Source organism: Podarcis cretensis, assembly GCF_951804945.1.
Source record: "Podarcis cretensis genome assembly, chromosome: 13".
NCBI lineage: Eukaryota > Metazoa > Chordata > Lepidosauria > Squamata > Lacertidae > Podarcis > Podarcis cretensis.
The window spans coordinates 46,990,333-47,009,436 of NC_137182.1; the positions used below are offsets into that span (position 1 = coordinate 46,990,333).

Below are 19,104 nucleotides of genomic sequence, written 5' to 3' on the forward strand. Positions count from 1 at the left end.
GTGTTCCACTATGTTAATAGCTTCCATTGCATTCCATGCACATAGAGCAATCTGTTAGATAACAGCCACAGTCTTCTGTTTTCTATTTGTGTTGGTATATTAGGTAATTTATAAAGTTTGATGTGAGGAACTCTAAGTGTAATCCTTATTCTTTCCTGCGTGTGACAATTTCCCCCCATGATGTTTTCCCATCATATATGATGTTGTATCCTTCATTCCTACAGCTGTTGATGCTTCCCATCATGCCCTGGGAGAAGCGGTTATCCCACAGTTTCCAAAAGTCACTGCATCGCTTTGTCCTGTGATTCGGCTTCCAGTAAAGAAGCAGTGTTCACCGTTTTTTCCAGCCTAGGAGGAACCGTCTGAATCCAGACTACAGATAGTTAATCCAAAAACATCTATTACTGCAGCTGATAGACAGGAAGCCGGATCTGCCAATGTAATTATATTTATAACATCACAAAATCATAGGCAAGGAATGAATCTACAAGGTCAGCAGGATGTCTAGAGTTGAGCTGGCCCCATCCTTTCCCCGCTTCCTAATTTGTTAGTAATGTGGTATCCATCACTCTCCCACCTATGTAACACTGATCAGACATAGTTTGCCATCACATTAACTGAATGGTGGCAGCAATTCTGGATAGCATCCTTGCCTTATCAAGAAGTGGGGACACTGGATTATAGCATCAATAGACCAATGGGATATCGGATCCACACAAAGCATGATGGAGAACAGCAACAACTTGGAAAAGATGGATGCGAGAAACTTGGCACCTCAGTTACTGCTCATGCCCATGTGCCTGCTCTCACTTTAATATATTAGCCCCACCTCACTGAACAACCTTTGACCTGAAGGCTTAAAAACAAAACCTCACTATCCCAGGGGGATTTCTGTGAGGGGGATAACCAAGAAGTTAGAGTCTCAAGCAGCTGTTTTTTAAATAAACAATAAATATTTATTTTTAGAACAATGTAGTATAATACAAGTGGAGAAACTTAGGTTACTTCAATAAGAATACACTAGTTCACTTCAATTCGCTTTATAGTTTGTTTCCTTACTATGGTGGTACTTTCCTTCAGTTTCCCACCCCTTTAACAAATGCAGCTCCTGAGGTACTTTCAGTAAAAGTCTTAAGGGCTCACCCCTCATCTGCCTTCACTGGGATTTGGGAATCTCTTCTTTCCTCAGAAGAGTCTCTCCCCTCCAGATTAGTTGGAGACCTAAGTAGACTCATCTCTTTCAGCTCCTCCTTGTCCTGTCTCACCCTCAGTTTCCTAGCAAGTTTTGGTCCTATTACTCCTGCAGGACAATACACTCAGTCCTTCACTGTACACTCAGAGTGGATGTTTTTTTTTTAAAAAATAATTTTTATTAATTTTCCAACACAAATAAAAAGCAAACAACACACTCACATACACAAACAAAAACATATAAACATGTATAATTTCATAATCCTGTTTTCATACCCCTTGTTTCTCCGACTTCCCCATACCTCCCTTTTGCTGCATCCTTATTTTTAACATTTTTTTTTTAGCAATTCTCCAATAATTAATTATTTAATTCACTTTCATTACATTGCTTTTTCTTTGACTTATTAGTTACAGCTGCAATTCTCTATTTCTTATTTCCCTGACATCTAACACTCCTCAATTTTACAATAATTTTTAAGATATATCTTGAATTTCTTCCAGTCTTCTTCCACTGTCTCTTTCCCTTGGTCACGAATTCTGCCGGTCATCTCTGCCAGTCCCATATATTCAATCACCTTCGTCTGCCATTCTTCCAGAGTAGGTAGTTCTTGTGTCTTCCAATACTTTGCGAGGAGAATTCTTGCTGCTGTCGTAGCGTACATAAAAAACGTCCTATCCTTCCTTGACACCAATTGGCCGACCATGCCCAGAAGAAAAGCCTCAGGTTTCTTAGGAAAAGTGATAGAAAGTACCTTCAGTCTCATTACACTTCCAGCAATTATTATTGGGCAAATGATAAATTTTTGCAAGCTTGACTGGGGTCATGTACCACCTATAAATCATTTTCATTAAATTTCTTTTAAGGCATTACATGCTGTAAATTTAACACCGGTGGTCCATAACTGCTCCCAGTCTGCAAACATAATGTCATGACCAATGTCTTGTGCCCATTTAATCATAGCTGATTTCACCGTTTCATCCTGTGTATTCCATTTTAGCAGCAAATTATACATTCTTGACAAATTCTTAGTATTGGGTTCTAACAATTCTGTTTCTAGTTTAGACCTCTCCTTCTGGAAGCCTATTTTCCTGTCCTGTTTAAATGCCTCATTTATCTGATGATAATGTAACCAGTCTCGTACTTTAGACTTTAGTTTCTCATAACTCTGTAATTTAACTTTTTCACCGTCTTGTTCTAAAATTTCACAATATTTTGGCCAATTAGACTCCATATTAAGTTTTTTCACCTCTTTGGCTTCCATTGGTGACAACCACCTGGGAGTTTTACTTTCTAACAAATCTTTGTACCTCATCCAAACATTATATAATGCTTTTCTAACAATATGGTTTTTAAAACCCTTATGTACTTTTACCTTGTCATACCATATATATGCATGCCAACCAAATCTATTATCGAACCCTTCCAAATCCAAAATGTCTGTGTTCTCAAGAAGCAGCCATTGTTTCAACCAGCAAAAAGCTGCCGATTCATAATAAAGTCTTAAGTCCGGCAGGGCAAACCCCCCTCTTTCTTTTACATCAGTTAAAATCTTAAATTTTATTCTGGGCTTTTTGCCCTGCCAGACAAATTTAGATATGTCTTTCTGCCACTTCTTGAAACAATCCATCTTGTCCAATATCTGCAGTGTTTGAAATAAAAACAGCATTCTCGGCAGCACATTCATCTTAATAACAGCAATTCGGCCTAACAAGGAAAGTCTCAACCTTGACCATATTTCTAGATCTTTCTTTACCTCTGTCCAACATTTATCATAATTGTCCTTAAATAAATTCACATTCTTAGATGTTAAGTTTACCCCCAGGTATTTCACTTTTTTTGTTATCACTAAACCTGTTTCACTCTGAAACTTCTCTTTTTCAGCCATTGTAAGATTTTTCTCCAACACTTTCGTCTTTTGTTTATTCAATTTAAATCCTGCCACCTGACCAAATGTCTCAATTAATTCTAACACTCTTTTGGTACTAGTGTCTGGCTGTTGCAAAGTTAATACCAGGTCATCTGCAAATGCCCTTAATTTGTAATGTCTGGCTCCGACCTGAACTCCTTTAACCAACTGGTCCCCTCTAATCATATTTAACAAAACCTCCAGAACTGATATAAAAAGTAGAGGGGATATTGGGCATCCTTGTCGTGTACCTTTTTCTATTGGTATTTCTTCTGTAACCACATTATTTACAATCAGCTTTGCTCTTTGTTTAGAGTATATTGCACCTATACCATTTTCAAAACCTTGGCCCACCCCCATTCCTTGGAGATTTTTCTTCATAAAACTCCAGCAAATATTATCAAAAGCTTTCTCTGCGTCCACAAAAATTAGAACCACCTTCCTATTAATGTCCACTTCTAACATTTCCAAAATATCTATAATGTTCCTCACTTTATCTGACATATGTCTCCCCGGAAGAAAGCCAGCTTGGTCCTTATCAATCTCCTCTAACAACACTCTCTTCAATCTTTTTGCCAAAATGTCTGCAAAAATTTTGTAATCCACATTAAGTAGTGATATGGGGCGGTAGTTTTTAACCTGGTTCTTTTCATTCTCAGTTTTCAGTATAAGTGAAATAAAAGCTTCTTTCCACGATTCGGGTGCCTTTTTCCCCTCTAGAATTTCATTACAAACTTCTTTCAATGGATGTATTAACCATTCCTTCAGTGCTTTATAATATCTGGCGGTCAAACCATCTGGTCCTGGAGATTTTCCCAGTTGCATATTCTGAATGGCACCCTCTATCTCTTGTGCTGTTATTTTCTCATTCAAAATCATTTTACTTTGCTCTGAAATTTTTGGTAGTCCATACTTCTTGATAAATTCTTCTATTTCTTGTTCGTTTATTGGCCCTTGTGCATATAATTTCCTAAAAAAACTTTGGAAACAATTACTTATCTCATTTGGTTTGGAAATGGTTTTTCCGTCCACTTCTAAACTTGGACAAACAGGCCAAACCTTACGCCAAAGAATAAACGGACATAAATCCGACATCAGGAACCACAAGACAGAGAAACCAGTAGGAGAACACTTCAGTCTCCCAGGACATTCTATACAAGATCTCAAAGTAGCTGTTCTATTACAAAGGAATTTCAGAAATAGACTGGAAAGAGAAGCTGCTGAATTGCAACTTATCACCAAACTTAAAACCATGGAGAGACCTGGTCTAAATAAAGACATTGGATTCTTATCTCATTATACATGACAAAGCCATTTTTCACCTTCTCACCCCTTGCTTTTTCCTGTAAGACCTATTGCAGTCGTTAAGAGTCGTCAACAGGCTCATCACAGCTATCTGCCAATCACCCATTCCCACCACCCTTCTGAGTAATAACCCTCCCCACCTTCTCACTATATAGAAAGGTCTGGTGACTTCTGTTTCAGTGTATCTGAAGAAGTGTGCATGCACACGAAAGCTCATACCTAGAACTAACTTAGTTGGTCTTTAAGGTGCTACTGGAAGGAATTTTTTTTATTTTGTTTTGACTATGGCAGACCAACACGGCTACCTATCTGTAACAGACAGGAAGAACAAGGATGTAGTTTGAGTGCCACATTTGTAGTTCTATGAATCATTTAATGTGTCAACAGGAATAGAAGTTATTAATATTGCAGTTGTTGTATAAGGGATTATTATTTTGACCGGAATATAATAGAAATTAATAAGATTTTGGAATGTGCAATAAAGGAAATCATCTAGCATGTGGGGAGGCACCTAAATTATATGAGTCAGTATTTGAGTGTTTGTATTAGTATTACAATTGGATATTGTTTTAATGATGCTATTCTTGGATGGTAATTGAAAATTAATAAAAATTATTATAACAGAAATAGATTATAGAATCAACTTTACAAACAACACATCTGTATTCTCTGAAGCCATTTGGCTTACTTGAGATATTCACTGCCACCACTCTTTCAAACTGGTTAGAAGTATAATTCAGGAAAAAAAGGTTTGTCCTATTAGTGTTAGTAATATCCAATGTGTTTTCCTTCAGATATTGTTGCATATCTCTGCTACTTTTCTTTCTTAAAACTATTTAAAAAAACAAGGGAAATGACTGTTTTAAACATCTCTTTCTTCTATTCCTCAGCTGCCTTGTGTGTTAGAGATAAAGAATGTAGAGCCCTCAACCATTTCACAATGTCTTTTGTTTCTGGTACTCTTTTTTTGTCTTCAAGGTGAATTTGCAGATTCCATGAAGTAATTGATAACAAACTTTTTATCAACTGAACTTAACCATTTCTACATGAAAAGGCTGAGAGTTATGCTATTAAGTTTCCATTTGCTTTAAATATACAGTAAGACATGACAGGGGTGTATGGAGTGTTAGGGAGGGATAGTAACTCTAGCGCGGAACAAGTCGTGCTCCTTCTGGGGTAGTTTGTCTACCTCTGATCCCCACCCCTGCACTCAGTTCTCATCTGTGGCTCCTAGAAGTTGTCAGCTTGCAACAGCAGCCACATCCCATGAAACAGATTCAACTGACTGCCTAAATCAGGTGAGGGCAGCCAATGGGCCTCAAATCCTCAGTGAGTTAGGGAAATTCTCTGCTTGCAAAGACAGGATATAGCAGATGAGAGCAAAAGTGGGCCCAGTGCTCAGAAAGGTGGCTACTGAAGTTGCTGTAGAGGGAAATGAGGGGCAGATGGATCTTGTAAACCTAGGAAGGGAGCCCACCTAGGAGAAGGAAACTTTGAACATAAACCTCCACTGCTTTACAGCATTACTCATTTGTGAAAAAGGCTTAGGGAGTAGAACCTGAGGAAAGAACTGTACCCATTGCCTTTGGGACATCTTTGGCAGACAAAAAAGTTAAGAAGCAAACTCTACCCACATCCAGAGTCAGGACGCGGAAAGTGATACCAGCCAGCAAGTCCATGTATTCTAAGACACAACAGAACCAAAAATTCCACTGTCATTTATACCTTTCTTTGTATTAGCTGCTCTTTGTTGTTCAGGTCAGGCCTCACCACAATAATGTAGCATTTAGGGGTGAAAATGCAAGCCAGTAACCCAGCACCGGAAGCAAAGATGGAGAAGATCTCCACAGCCACCATGTATTTTCCTCTGGTGCTCAGGTAGGTTGGAATGAAGGAGAGCCATACACTGCAGAAGACCAGCATGCTGAAGGTGATGAACTTGGCTTCGTTGAAAGTGTCAGGCAACTTCCTGGCTAGGAAGGCTATCGTGAAGCTGATAATGGCCAGGAAGCCCATGTAGCCCAAAACACAATAGAACATGGAGACTGACCCTTCATTACAAAGAAATATGATTTCTTCAGGCATTGAGTGCATGTCGACATCTGGGAATGGGGGAGAGGTTGCCAGCCAGAGGACACAGATTCCTACTTGAACAATGGAGCAGGAAAAGACAATGGAATAAGCCAGTTCTTTGCCTACCCATTTCCTCATATTGGATCCTGGTTTGGTAGCCATGAATGCCAAAACCACCAATATGGTTTTGGCTAAGATGCTGGAGAGGGCCACAGAGAAGACAATGCCAAAAGCAGTTTGTCGGAGAAGGCAAGTCACCATATTAGGTTTTCCGATAAGCAACAAAGAAGAGAGGAAACACAAGAGGAGGGAGATAAGGAGACCATAGGTGAGGCTTCGGTTGTTGGCTTTGACTATGGCTGTATTGCGATGCTTAATGAAGATGCCTAGCACTAAAATCGTGATCAGAGAGAATAAAAGTGCAGAGGAAGATGAAAAAATGGCCAAGGTTTCATCAAAGGCTAGGAAGTTTGGAATCTTAGGAATGCATAGATCCTGGCCGCTGTTTGGATACTGATCTGCTGGGCAACTGACACATGTTTCCATGTCTGAAAATACAAAAACAATGTGTGACAATTTGAAGTAACCAAAAGTATTCTTAAGAATTTCACATCACTAGTCCATTTAGCATAGTGTTTTCTACATCACTATATATAAGAACTTCAAGCCCCAATGCTTTTGTGGATAAATACTGGAATTTTCTACATGGGTAACATCTTTTTTTCCTTTATTGTCTCCCTGCTTTTTCTTAGAGCCACATAAACAGTACAACAAAATGAGAAATGCATTACAGCTGAAATCTTTGGATCTCAGCAAAGCGAGTTTGATGAGAGTTTCACCCTATTGTCAAAAAACCTGATTCTTAGAGGAGAAAACACCACTTCTATTCCACTCCAATTTTGTAGAAGTTGGAGGTAAAATATATTAGCTTCCAAAATTAAAACATATTGATGTTATATATAAACAATGAGAAGAACACATCTGTTAATTTAAGCCTTCTCTCCTGCAACAATTTAATGTCAATAAAATTGCCAGGATCCCAGAGGTTCTGCAGTATCTTAAGATGTCATCTCTAACCTTTCTCATTTGAAATCATTCCTTCTGGACATGGATCACAATCATAGCAGCAAAACTTCTCCCCCTCCTTCTTTTTCTTCTCATAACCAGGATGGCAGTTGGCATTACATATAGAAAGCGGTGGCACCTATCCAAAGAGATAGGAAGAGTTTAATATTATGACATTGTTTTGGGGAATTTATCAAGTATCCAATATCAGGTGATTTAATAGTAAATAGGAGGACTAATAGTGTGACATGATCCATAGGTACACAAGTGGCACATATACTGTGATAAAAAGCTGCTGTTCTAAGCATCATACAATCTTAAGAAGATGCCTGGACCATCCAACCTTACAGCTGTGTTAGAATTCGGTGTCATTTCACCCTTGGCTTGGCCTTTTGATTGAGTCACCACCTAATGGCATTTGCTTCAAGCAGTTCACATGGTGTTCCTTTGTGTGGCGTAAGGAATTAAAGGTAAGCCATTATAGTGGTTCTGCTCCTACCTGCAGGGTCAGTACAAGAAACTAGCAATAGGAAATCATTCCATGACTTTTGGGTTATGGTTTCCTGTTAGGCCACATCTTGTCTCAGAGAGAAATGCTTTAGTTTCCTATGCCTGACCTGTTCTGGGAGGAGTTGCATTCCATTTGAAACAAGAGGTCTGGGAGCACTCCTCTATTCTCACTCATCACTAGTTTGAAGTGGTTTCAGGTGCTAGTGAATTTCAAAATTAATAATGTGTGAAGTGCTTTTGTTACATCCCATTTTGTGGATAACCACAAATTCTGGGTTTTTAGGGAGTGTGCCATTATTTCCATACCTTAGTGAAGCGTCTGTTCCATTTGATTCTGTCTTCATTAATGGTGAGCTCTTTGCCCGGAGGGGCCTGAGGATCCAAACTTCCCACTTTGACTCTGACATAGGAATTATTTGGGAAAGTGACCAAGTTGGTAATATCAAAGCCAGCTGCTAACTCTCCATATTCATTTAATACAATTTCTTCCCCAGCACTGTTGTTGAATGAGATTCTCTGCAGGAATGAGTGGAGCTAAGTGGAAAGAAAATCAAAGTTAAATGCTTCAGTTCACAATGGACAGCATCCATATTTTAGTTGCACATACAGGAGGTGTAGGAAATCATGAATCAGTGTCAATTCAACATTCATCAGACTTGCATAAAGATATTATGGAGAGATGAGACCATAGACCTTCTGGCTTGCGACCAGCCTTTGTCAAGATCCAAGAAAGGGAAGGGATTTGAGAAGTCATGTAAGAGAAGAGATGGGAGCTTACGTTCTCAAAGGATAGGAATGCAACATGAGAACATCGGACTGGACCTTTTCATAGTTTAGGGAGTGGATTTGAGCATGGTTGGATGGTGGATGCAGAGGAGTGGCAGGAAGAAGCAGCTGGGGTACCCGAAAGGGACATCCCAAGGAAAAGAGGCTCAGAGCCAGGGGATTGGTGGTGGGATGACAAGGAGTGGTCATTGGAAAAGAGGAAGCCAACTGGGAGGAGGAGGTGTCAGAAACAGAAGAGGCAACACGGTTGAGGGAGCAGGAAGAGGCTGTGGCAGACTGAAATTCAGACTCAGAGGCAGAAGAGGAGAAGAGAGAAAAGGCCCAGTCCCCCAACCTTACACCACTGGGGAATTGGACAGGTAAGAGAGACAGAGAGAACTGGGAGGGATATTTGGACAAAAAGGAGAGGTTTGCAGTGTGGAGAAGGTGGTTGGCACAGCTTCAGTTACGTTTAGTTTTTTGTAGTCTGTTGCTTCTGAAAGTCTGTGTCACGTATCATTATCTTTTATTTCTTTACTGATAAGTAAATGCCTACTCACAAAATGTACCAATGCAGTGAATGCTTTGTAAGAGGGAACAATACCTGCCAAGGATCTGCATACCAAGGAGAGAGTTTTCCCTTAGCATCTCTTCTGTTGCGGATGGCACCAGCCAAGTGCATGCTATTTAAGGCATGTGCCAAAGCATAGACAGCATTATAAACACTGTAGCTGTGGCCAGTCATGGTCATTTCAAAATATGGTGCAGGGAGACTCTCCAGCATCTCTTCTCCAGTACAAATGTTATCACTGAATGTTGAGTGAGTGGAATTTGAAAGTGAACAACTGAATGCATCTTCCCAGAAATCTTGGATAAAACCATCTGTGTCTGTCCAATGAGGACGTATAATCTGAAGAAAGTCTTTAAAGTTGTGAATCTCCTTGGAGTGAATTGCAAAGGAGATAGCACCATGGAACATTCGTATATTAACAGTCAATTTTTGAAGACTATATAATATGAAGTCAATTTGGGTAGTTGTAATCCATACTTTTCCGTCACGTGACTTCTTTTGAGGAAATAGTAGCTGATATAACTCCATTGTGCTTAAAACAGCTGACAACCATATACTAAATCTACTTTCTCCATATAGAAGAATTGCATTAGCTTTGCTGGTTGTGAAAGTTGTAAACAAAATCCTTGAGTCCTCTGCCATTTCTAGTTTGTTACTGTTATAATTCATATTGAATTTAAGTCTTTCTGTAAATGCCGAACACATTCCATTTTTGAAAAGCATTGGCTCAATTGTCTGTAAGAAACGTTCCCCAGCTTCATTAGTTGGAGTGATGAGCCCAACCCATTTCCATCTGAAATGCAGAAGTAACTGGATAATTCCCTGATACTGAAGGTCTTCATTGGGAACCATGCGGTAAAAGGAAGGGAACTTGGTTCCATAATTTATGGCTGGTTGAAATAGACCATATGAAATCTGGAAAAAGCAAAAGCCAAACGTTTCCAAGTGGAAACAAGAACTCATGATATTCCAGTTTATTCAAATATAAACACGTGCACGCACACACACTTAAATATTGAATATATATTGTATCTATATCCCAAGTTTACCAAGTTTAGAGTCAGCACCAACCCCAGCTTATATTGGAAAACACAGATATGCTTGCTCAATGCTTTCTGTTGATATTTATTATTATTATGGCATCATTACAGCTTCATTCTTGTACATATTGATTGTATCCAAGAATTGGGGAGCATTTGGGGGAGGAGCTTCCAGCGAGCTGCGATGGAGGATTGCTGAATTCCATCACCGCCGTACCTTCCGGAATCAGAGGCTGAGATGGGAGTAATCAGCCTCCCTTCACTCCTCAGGCTGGGGAGTGGCAGGTCATCTGCAGATCGCCCAACACCTGGTCCCAAATTCAGAAAGAAGGAGGGGATGGGGGTGGCTGGATGGAAAGCCTGGAACGTTTCTTGGCAACTCTCCAAAATTGCCTCCATTTAGCAGCAAGCTTCCAGTTCTTAAGATGAAAAATTGGATTTAAGTTTTGAGCATGATCTGAGCGAAGGGGGAGAAACTATTCTGCTAATTAATTCAGCCATGAGGTGTTAAAAATGATTTGAATGGAAGAAGTATTAACATCTATGTAGACGATATGTTGGAACTGAAAGTGTGTGGGGGGGTCAGCCTCCTTTTCTATTATATTTAGTTTTGCTATGCTATATGGCAAAATCCTCCTCTGAAAAAACCAACTGCCTGATTATTTATAGCAAGCAAGAATGGAGAGGTGATATAATGATTCTAATAGTCATTAACTGTGTGGAAATATCAATTATTCAAAAGTAGAAAACCAAGTTCAAAGTATTCGGCTGCAGATATATTTGGAAGAGGATAAAGAGTTTTCCAACCTTGATTTGGAGAATGGCTGGAGAGACGCCAAAAAAATTAGGAAGTTTGTCTAGAATTAAAATTGGAATGCCGCAGCTCCAATTAAACAAGTGGCCATGACCGAACGTAGATCAGCTTGTCAAATCAAATGCAGAGCCTTAGGGAGATAGGTGCCTTTTAATATCTTACTTAATATTTGCATTCTCTGTTTTATATGGCAAAACCATCCCTGGGTAGATGCCTTGCTCTGATTTCATCTGGACTGACTTGGCTGCTGCCCTAGGTGAGAAGATTTTTGGACTGGCTTGTAGGAAACATCATTTTGTGAAGAGATATCGTGAACATACAGAGAGAACGTAAATTCCACACAGAATATATTGTTTTGTTTTATCTCGCTTGTTTGATAAACTCAGAGGCTGTGAAAAGTAATGAGGATTAACATCGGAATGATTTATCAGAACTATCGTGAAAATTATGAAAGCAGCAGAAGTATGAGATGATCAGAACCACCCCGACCTCAGAACATGGGAAGATACCTCCATTTTTTTTAATAATTTGGCATAATGTTTGGACTGTTTGATTGTTGAATAATATGTATAATTTGGAATATTTAATACGATTTGATTGGATTGTTAAAGTGGAAAATTTAATAAGTATTATTTTTTTAAAAAAGAAGAATAGTATTTATCATGGCTCATATTAATATACTAAGTGGATGATTAAGCAAAACTCCAAGGTGGAACTCGAGTAATAGAAATTGTTGACCATGTACTTTTGATCTGTAACCTTTGTAATGATTGTAGGGAGCGGTTGATTCTCTATCTACTAAGAACTCTCTCAGGAAGATTTCCTAGGAAATCCTGAAGATCTCCATTAGATTGTGTATACTATTCATCTCTGAGCACAATAAACCATATCATATAAAATATCAGTAATATACTGTATCAACACTATTTAAAACAACTAAAATGAAATGCAACAATGCAACAGAATAGCACAATGCTGACACCACTAAATAACTCTCTGACATCACAGATGACAAATGCCAGAACAAAGCAAGATAACGCTTTTTCAATTAGCCTCTGAAAGTGAACAATGTTGATTAACATCATACTTTGGGAAAGGACTATCTTGACTTTTAAAGGGAGGAATATTTTTAGTTAATATGTTCTCAGTTATTTTTGCCTATGAAGCCAATGTCAATGTCATATATTCAGTAGCTCACAGGAAGCCAGTGCAGTGTGTTCAGGATTGATGTATATGAACCAGTCTAGCTGCCTCCTTTAAAAACCTGGCAGCTTTACAGAAATCTTCTATTACATCTGTTAAACACAAATTGATCTTCTTACACACATTGTTGGATATGCATATTATGGCCGTTTTACTTTGTCTATTTCCCCACTCCATATTTATGAATCAGTAGATTCCTAATGCAAGGAAAGCATGACATCTCTGTTTTTCAAAATCCATATTCTACCTGTGGAATCTTGAAAAGACCTAAGACGTTTGCCATGCACCAGGAGGTATCAGAGCTGAGTCCCCCAATGACTCCTATGACATTTTTCTGGATGCCACACCTGTAGTTGGGAACAAAGTGATGTGATTTAAAGAGCAGGTCCAGAGTGTTTCGGTAGGTCATCTTTGAATCATAATAGCTATCATAGATGTGGAAGCCGAGAGAGACATTGGGCAACAACCTGGGATTCTTGTTGATCTCATCGACAGCAAAGACCAAGGCCAGGATTTGCTGGTAGAACTTTGTCAACACCCTGCAAATGAAGTGAGATTTTGGTTGATGGGAAAATTAAACAGTGCACAGAATCTAGATAGGAGAGATTCACCTGCCTGCATATGGAGGATAAAGCCAGCAAAGCTTATTTACTTATTTGGGCAATCTAAGAATACTGTGTAATTAAAAAAGCTGTTGCACATTTCTTCATATCTTTAGCAACCCGTGTTTGTTTTCACCACCTTGAAAATTTGGGTATCATCAAAAAAGTTCAGTATCATACTACTTGACTATATGCTTTTCCTATTTTTATGCCATCACTTTTCTCTTTCTCCTACTCTCTTTTCTATTGCTCTTTAAACAATTAGACTCAAAAAAGTTTATTGTTCATTGACAGTATGCAGATAGCCTATATGCACAGAGATTTCTAATAAAACCTCTCCACGCATTTAAAAATTAAAGTTCTAAAGCAATCCCCCTTCATATCAATCAAAGTTATTTTCAGTCACATATAGCATATATGGAATAATTAAAATAATATCAATTAACGGTTACTTACAGGGGGCATCATAGAAGTCCTGGGAAGGGTGTTTCTTGAAGGAAACCTTGGGAACTATGTAATAAATATGAGATGCCATTGCACCAATGACCAGGTCACCTGGCTCATGCCACTCGTGTGGAACATGAACAGGATGATTTGTTGTGCATTGAGCACTTTGTCCTCGGGACACCATATTGGGGAGCAGTAGAAGCAGCAGGAGCAACATCCTGATGGCAAATTCCCTTGTATGCATGGACTCCCCTGCTTCTCCCGACAGTATTATTCCTCTCCTCCACCTGATCTGAACAAGACAAATTTAAAGGACATGTATCCACCTTCTTGTTAAGTTGAACACTGTCACAACAGAATGCCTTGGATGCCAAATAAGATGAAGTGATTTGATATGAAAAAGGGAAACTGATAACTGATAAGTAACAGAGCCCAACCTAGTCGTCTATGGAGCACAGAGGAGCTTATAATCATTTCAGGCTTGACTGTTGATTTTCCCCCCCACTGTGGCATTTGGTGGTTCAGTCAGGTAGATTGATTATTGTAATTTTAGTAATGATAGGGGAAAGAATCACTTGCAGTGTGTTTTTGGATTCTATGGCCCATCAGCAGTAGGGGAACTGCCAAGATATTACTATTATTATTTTTTAAATATATATTTTTATTGATTTACCAATATTGTTCCAATAGTGACCTCAATATAACAATACCAATTTTATCTAATTAATGCAATTATGAATACCAATTATTCAATTGTCAAATTGTATGATTTAATTAAACTTTTCCCCTTGGTACTAGATTTGATGGCTTTATTATTCTTCATTAATTCTGTGTTCCACTATGTTAATAATTTCCATTGCATTCCATGCACATATAATAATCTCTTAGATAACAGCTACAGTCTTGTGATTTCTATTTGTGTTGGTATATTAGTTAATTTATAAAGTTTGAAGTGAGGAACTCTAAGTGTAATCCTTATTCTTTCCTGCATGTGACAATTTCCCCCCATGATGTTTTCCCGTCCATATATGGTGCTGTATCCTTCATTCCTGCAACTGTTGACGGTTCCCATCATTCTCCCATCATGCCCTGGGAGAAGCAGTTATCCCACAGTTTCCAAAAGTCACTGCATCACTTTGTCCTGTGATTTGGCTTCCAGTAAAAAAGCAGTGTTCACCGTTTTTTTTTCCAGCCTAGGAGGAACGCTCTGAATCCAGACTCCCACTAGCTTATCCTAAAGAATCTATTGCTGCAGCTGGCAGACAGGAAACCGGATCTGCCATTGTAATTATATTTGTAACATCACAAAATCATAGGCAAGGAATGAACCTACAAAGTCAGCAGGATTGAGTTGAGCTGTCCCCTTCCTTTCCCTACTTCCAAATTTGTTAGTACTGGGATATCTTTCACTCTCCCACTTATGTAACACTGATCAGACATGGTTTGCCTTCACATTAACTGAATGTTGGCAGCAATTTTGGATAGCATCCTTGCCTTATCAAAAAGTGGGGGCACTGGATTATAGCATCAATAGAGCAATGGGATATCAGATTCACAAAAGGCATGATGGAGAACAGCAACAACTTGGAAAAGAGAGATGCGACAAGCTCAGCACCTCAGTTACCGCTCACGCCCCATGTGCCCACTCTCACTTAAATATATTTACGCCACTTCACCATACAACCTTTTACCCAAAGGCTTAAAAACAAAACCTAACTACCCTCAAATATCCTGTGGGAGATTTTTGTGAGGGGGATATCCAGTAAGTTAGAGTATCTAGCAGGTGTTCTTGAAATAAACAATGAGACTCATTTTTTTAAAAAGATAGTATAATACAAGTGGAGAAACTTAGGCATATCTGTCAAGTGTCCCTTATTTGAAGGGACAGTCCCTTATTCCAGCGCCATGTCCTGCTGCTGTCCCTTATTGATGGATGTCCCTTAAATGTCCCTTAAATGATGTCCCTTAAAATTTAAAGGAAGCAGCTCCTCTCCCTCCCTCCCTGCCGGCCAGGGAGGAGAAAGGCTCCAACTGTGTTGCTGGCTGCGTTGCTCACCCAATAAGAAGTCTAAGAATGACTGGGGGGTGGAGCTTGCATGCCTTGTGCTGATCAAATCAGCTGCATTCCCTGGGGACTCGCCTTTGCTCAGCGCTTCGCAGCGGAGAGGTGACGGTGGTTTTCCTTGAGGCTTCGTTTGGCTGCTGGCTGGGCTTTCTGCCTTTGCCTCAGAGGGGCTCAGAAGTTAAACATACCTGTGCTGAATGCTCGGATTGGAATTGGATGGATACGTAATCGACGGCCCACTCACCCTTGCCGGCGAAAAGGTCTGTCTGGAGTGGGGGCACATGGTGGGGGAAAAGGAAAGGAGATCTCGTGGTGGTGGTGGGGAGGCTGTGTGTGTGTGTCTAGTTAATGCAAGCTGAGGGGTTTTTTGAATGCTGGATGCCATTTTGTTGCACGTGCTGCTGCAAACTTTGCAGTGCAAAGTCAGGCCAGGGAGCCATCTTAAGTTGAGGCTGCATAGGCCTTGTGGTGCATGTGATTCAGATTCTATTCAGTTGAACCTCTGGTTACAAAGTTGGTTGGACAGTGTTCTCGAAGCTACCAGCATGAGTTTGACCAGACTGCAGGAAGACAGGAAGACTGGAGTGCCTGGAACAGGTGAGGTTGCAGGTCCCTTATTTTGGCTGCTGGTCCCTTATTTTCAAGGCTGCTGGTCCCTTATTTTCAAATTTGTAAATTGACAGCTATGCTTAGGTTACTTCTTTAATAATAATACACTAGTTCACTTTAATTCGCTTTCAGAGGTTTCGGCTTTATAGTTTGTTTCCTTTCTAAGGTGGTACTTTCCTTCAGTTACCCACCCCTTTCACAAATCCAACTCCTAATGTACTTTCAGTAATAGTCTTAAGGGCTCACCACACACCCCCTTCCTTCACTGGGTTTTGGGAGTCTCCTTTCCTCAGAAGAGTCTCTCCCCTCCAGGGGAGAGGAGACCTAAGTAGACCTGTCTCTTTCAGCTCCTCCTTCTTTTGTCTCACCCTCAGTCTCCCAGCAAGATTTGGTCCTTTTACTCCTGCAGGACAATACACTCAGTCCTTCACTGTACACCCAGAGTGGATGTTTTATTCCAGAACCAACTCTCCCTCCTCAACCACCTCAACTCAGCTCCCCTCTTAACCACACTCTAACTCCATCTCCCTCAAAATCCGCTCCTTTTAAACTCTCCTGGAACCCTCCTGGAACCACAGCCAATCAGAGGCTGCCGCTCTTTAACCATTTGCTGGCAGGAGAAAAAAGTAAAAGAAATACTTGTGGAACCAACTTTTCCGTCACAATAGACACAACATTTTACAAGGATTGGAAGAGACACCACGGACAGAATAATTGCCACACACAGGAAGAACAAGGATGTAGTCTGAGTGCCTCATTTTTAGTTCTATGAATCATTTAATGTGTCAACAGGAATAGAAGTTATTAATATTGCAGTTGTTGTATAAGGGATTATTATTTTGACCGGAATATAATAGAAATTAATAAGATTTTGGAATGCGCAATAAAGGAAATCATCTAGCATGTGTGGGGGCACTTAAATTATATGATTCGGTATTTGACTGATTAGTGTAGGAATGGGGAATCAGGACAGACAAAGAGTTTGATGATCGAGAGACGTTCCTCCTGGCAAGCCTCCAGAACCTCTCTTTTATTGAGTATTACAAACATTGCCACCAGTGTGCTGGTAGCTGATTGGTTAACATACAAACAAAGAAACTCATTGCTGATTGGTTAATATTTGCATAAGGCGGGTACAAGGCAGGATTACATATAAACATTAATCTTAATAGTTCAAAGACTGTTAAACAAGGTAGAGCTTAGACAGGTATGAAAGCTCTTAATCCACTTATAACTAAGATTGATTATAATATGTCTAAAGCAATCACTAATGTTCTGATCATAGCATAAGAGCACATAATCAATTATATGTTGAAGAAGAATATATCAGGGTAAACTTTAGGTGAACTAAGAAAAGGAATGTTGTGCATGGTACATCTTTGGTATGTGCAAGGGGGATTAAAAGGATAGCTATAGGATTAAAAAGGTGAAGCTTGAGTGTTTCAAGAAAGGCAAAAAGGGAGGGCAATAGTGATTCCCAGAATCTCCCAGAATCTCCCAGAATGCCACACAGAAAAGAACCAATGTTTTACTATACTGGTATAGAAAGAGAACATCCTTTCAGATTAGTATTAGTATTACAATTTGGTATTGTTTTAATGACACTATTATTGGATGGTAATTGAAAATAAATAAAAATTATTATAACAGAAATAGAATAAATAGACTTTAGAATCATCTTTAGAAACAAAACATCTGTATTCTTAAAAATGGGCTTACTTGAGATATTCTCTGCCACCACTCTTTCAAACTGGTTAGAAGTATAATTAAAAAAAAAGGTTTGTCCTATTGTTGTTGTTTAGTCGTTTAGTCGTGTCGAACACTTCGTGACTCCATTGACCAAAGCACGCCAGGCACTCCTGTCTTTCACTGCCTCCCACAGTTTGGTCAAACTCATGCTGGTAGCTTCGAGAACACTGTCCAACCATCTCGTCCTCTGTCGCCCCCTTCTCCTTGTGCCCTCCATCTTTCCAAAAATTAGGGTCTTTTCTAGGGAGTCTTCTCTTCTCATGAGGTGGCCAAAGTATTGGAGCTTCAGCTTCACGATCTGTCCTTCCAGTGAGCACTCAGGGATGATTTCCTTCAGAATGGATAGGTTTGATCTTCTTGCAGTCCATGGGACTCTCAAGAGTCTCCTCCAGCACCATAATTCAAAAGCATCAATTCTTTGGCGATCAGCCTTCTTTATGGACTTCCATACATCACTACTGGGAAAACCATAGCTTTTACTATACGGACCTTTGTTCGCAAGGTGATGTCTCTGCTTTTTAAGATGCTTTTAAGATGTTTGTCCTATTAGTGTTAGTAATATCCAGTGTGTTTTCATCCACATATTGTTGCATATCTCTGATACTTTTCTTTCTTAAAACTATTTAAAAAACAAGGGATATGGCTGTTTTAAACTTCTCCTTCTTCTATTCCTCAGCTGCCTTGTGGGTGAGAGATAAAGAATGTAGAGCCCTTAACTATTTCACAATGTTTTATGTTCATCACCCAAGATGAATTTGCAGCTTCCATGTAGTACCTAAATCAGGTGAGGGCAGGCAATGTGCCTCAAATCCTCAGTGAGTTAGGGAATTTCTTTGCATGCAAAGACAGGAGATAGCAGATGAGAGCAAAAGTGGGCCCAATGCTTAAAAAGGTGGCTACTGAAAGTGCTGTAGAGGAAAATGAGTAGATGGTCTCATAAACCTAGGAAGAGAGCCTACCTAGGAGAAGGAAACTTTGAACCTAAACCTCCATTGCTTTACAGCATTACTCATTTGTGAAAATGGCTTTGGGAGTAGAACCTGAGGAAAAATCTGTACCCATTGCCTTTGGGACATCTTTGGCAGACAGAACAGTTAAGGAGCGAACTCTACACATATCCAGAGCAGGATACCAGCCAGCAAGTCCATGTATTCTAAGACCCAACAGAACCACAAATTCCACTGTCAT

At 39.6% G+C, this 19,104-nt stretch overlaps 1 protein-coding gene across 1 annotated transcript in view; it reads right to left on the reverse strand.

Moving 5' to 3' along the window:
• LOC307200507 (vomeronasal type-2 receptor 26-like) overlaps positions 1-13,677 on the reverse strand; it is a gene marked incomplete at its 5' end in the record, with an annotated part of 32,977 nt that extends 19,300 nt beyond the window's left edge. The window contains 6 exons of the mRNA XM_079949046.1: positions 6,129-7,024; positions 7,662-7,680; positions 8,358-8,585; positions 9,421-10,302; positions 12,692-12,983; positions 13,499-13,677. Of these exons, the coding sequence (XP_079805172.1) occupies positions 6,129-7,024; positions 7,662-7,680; positions 8,358-8,585; positions 9,421-10,302; positions 12,692-12,983; positions 13,499-13,677 (2,496 nt within the window). The remainder of the gene's footprint in view (positions 1-6,128; positions 7,025-7,661; positions 7,681-8,357; positions 8,586-9,420; positions 10,303-12,691; positions 12,984-13,498) is intronic.
• Positions 13,678-19,104: the final 5,427 nt, after the last annotated feature.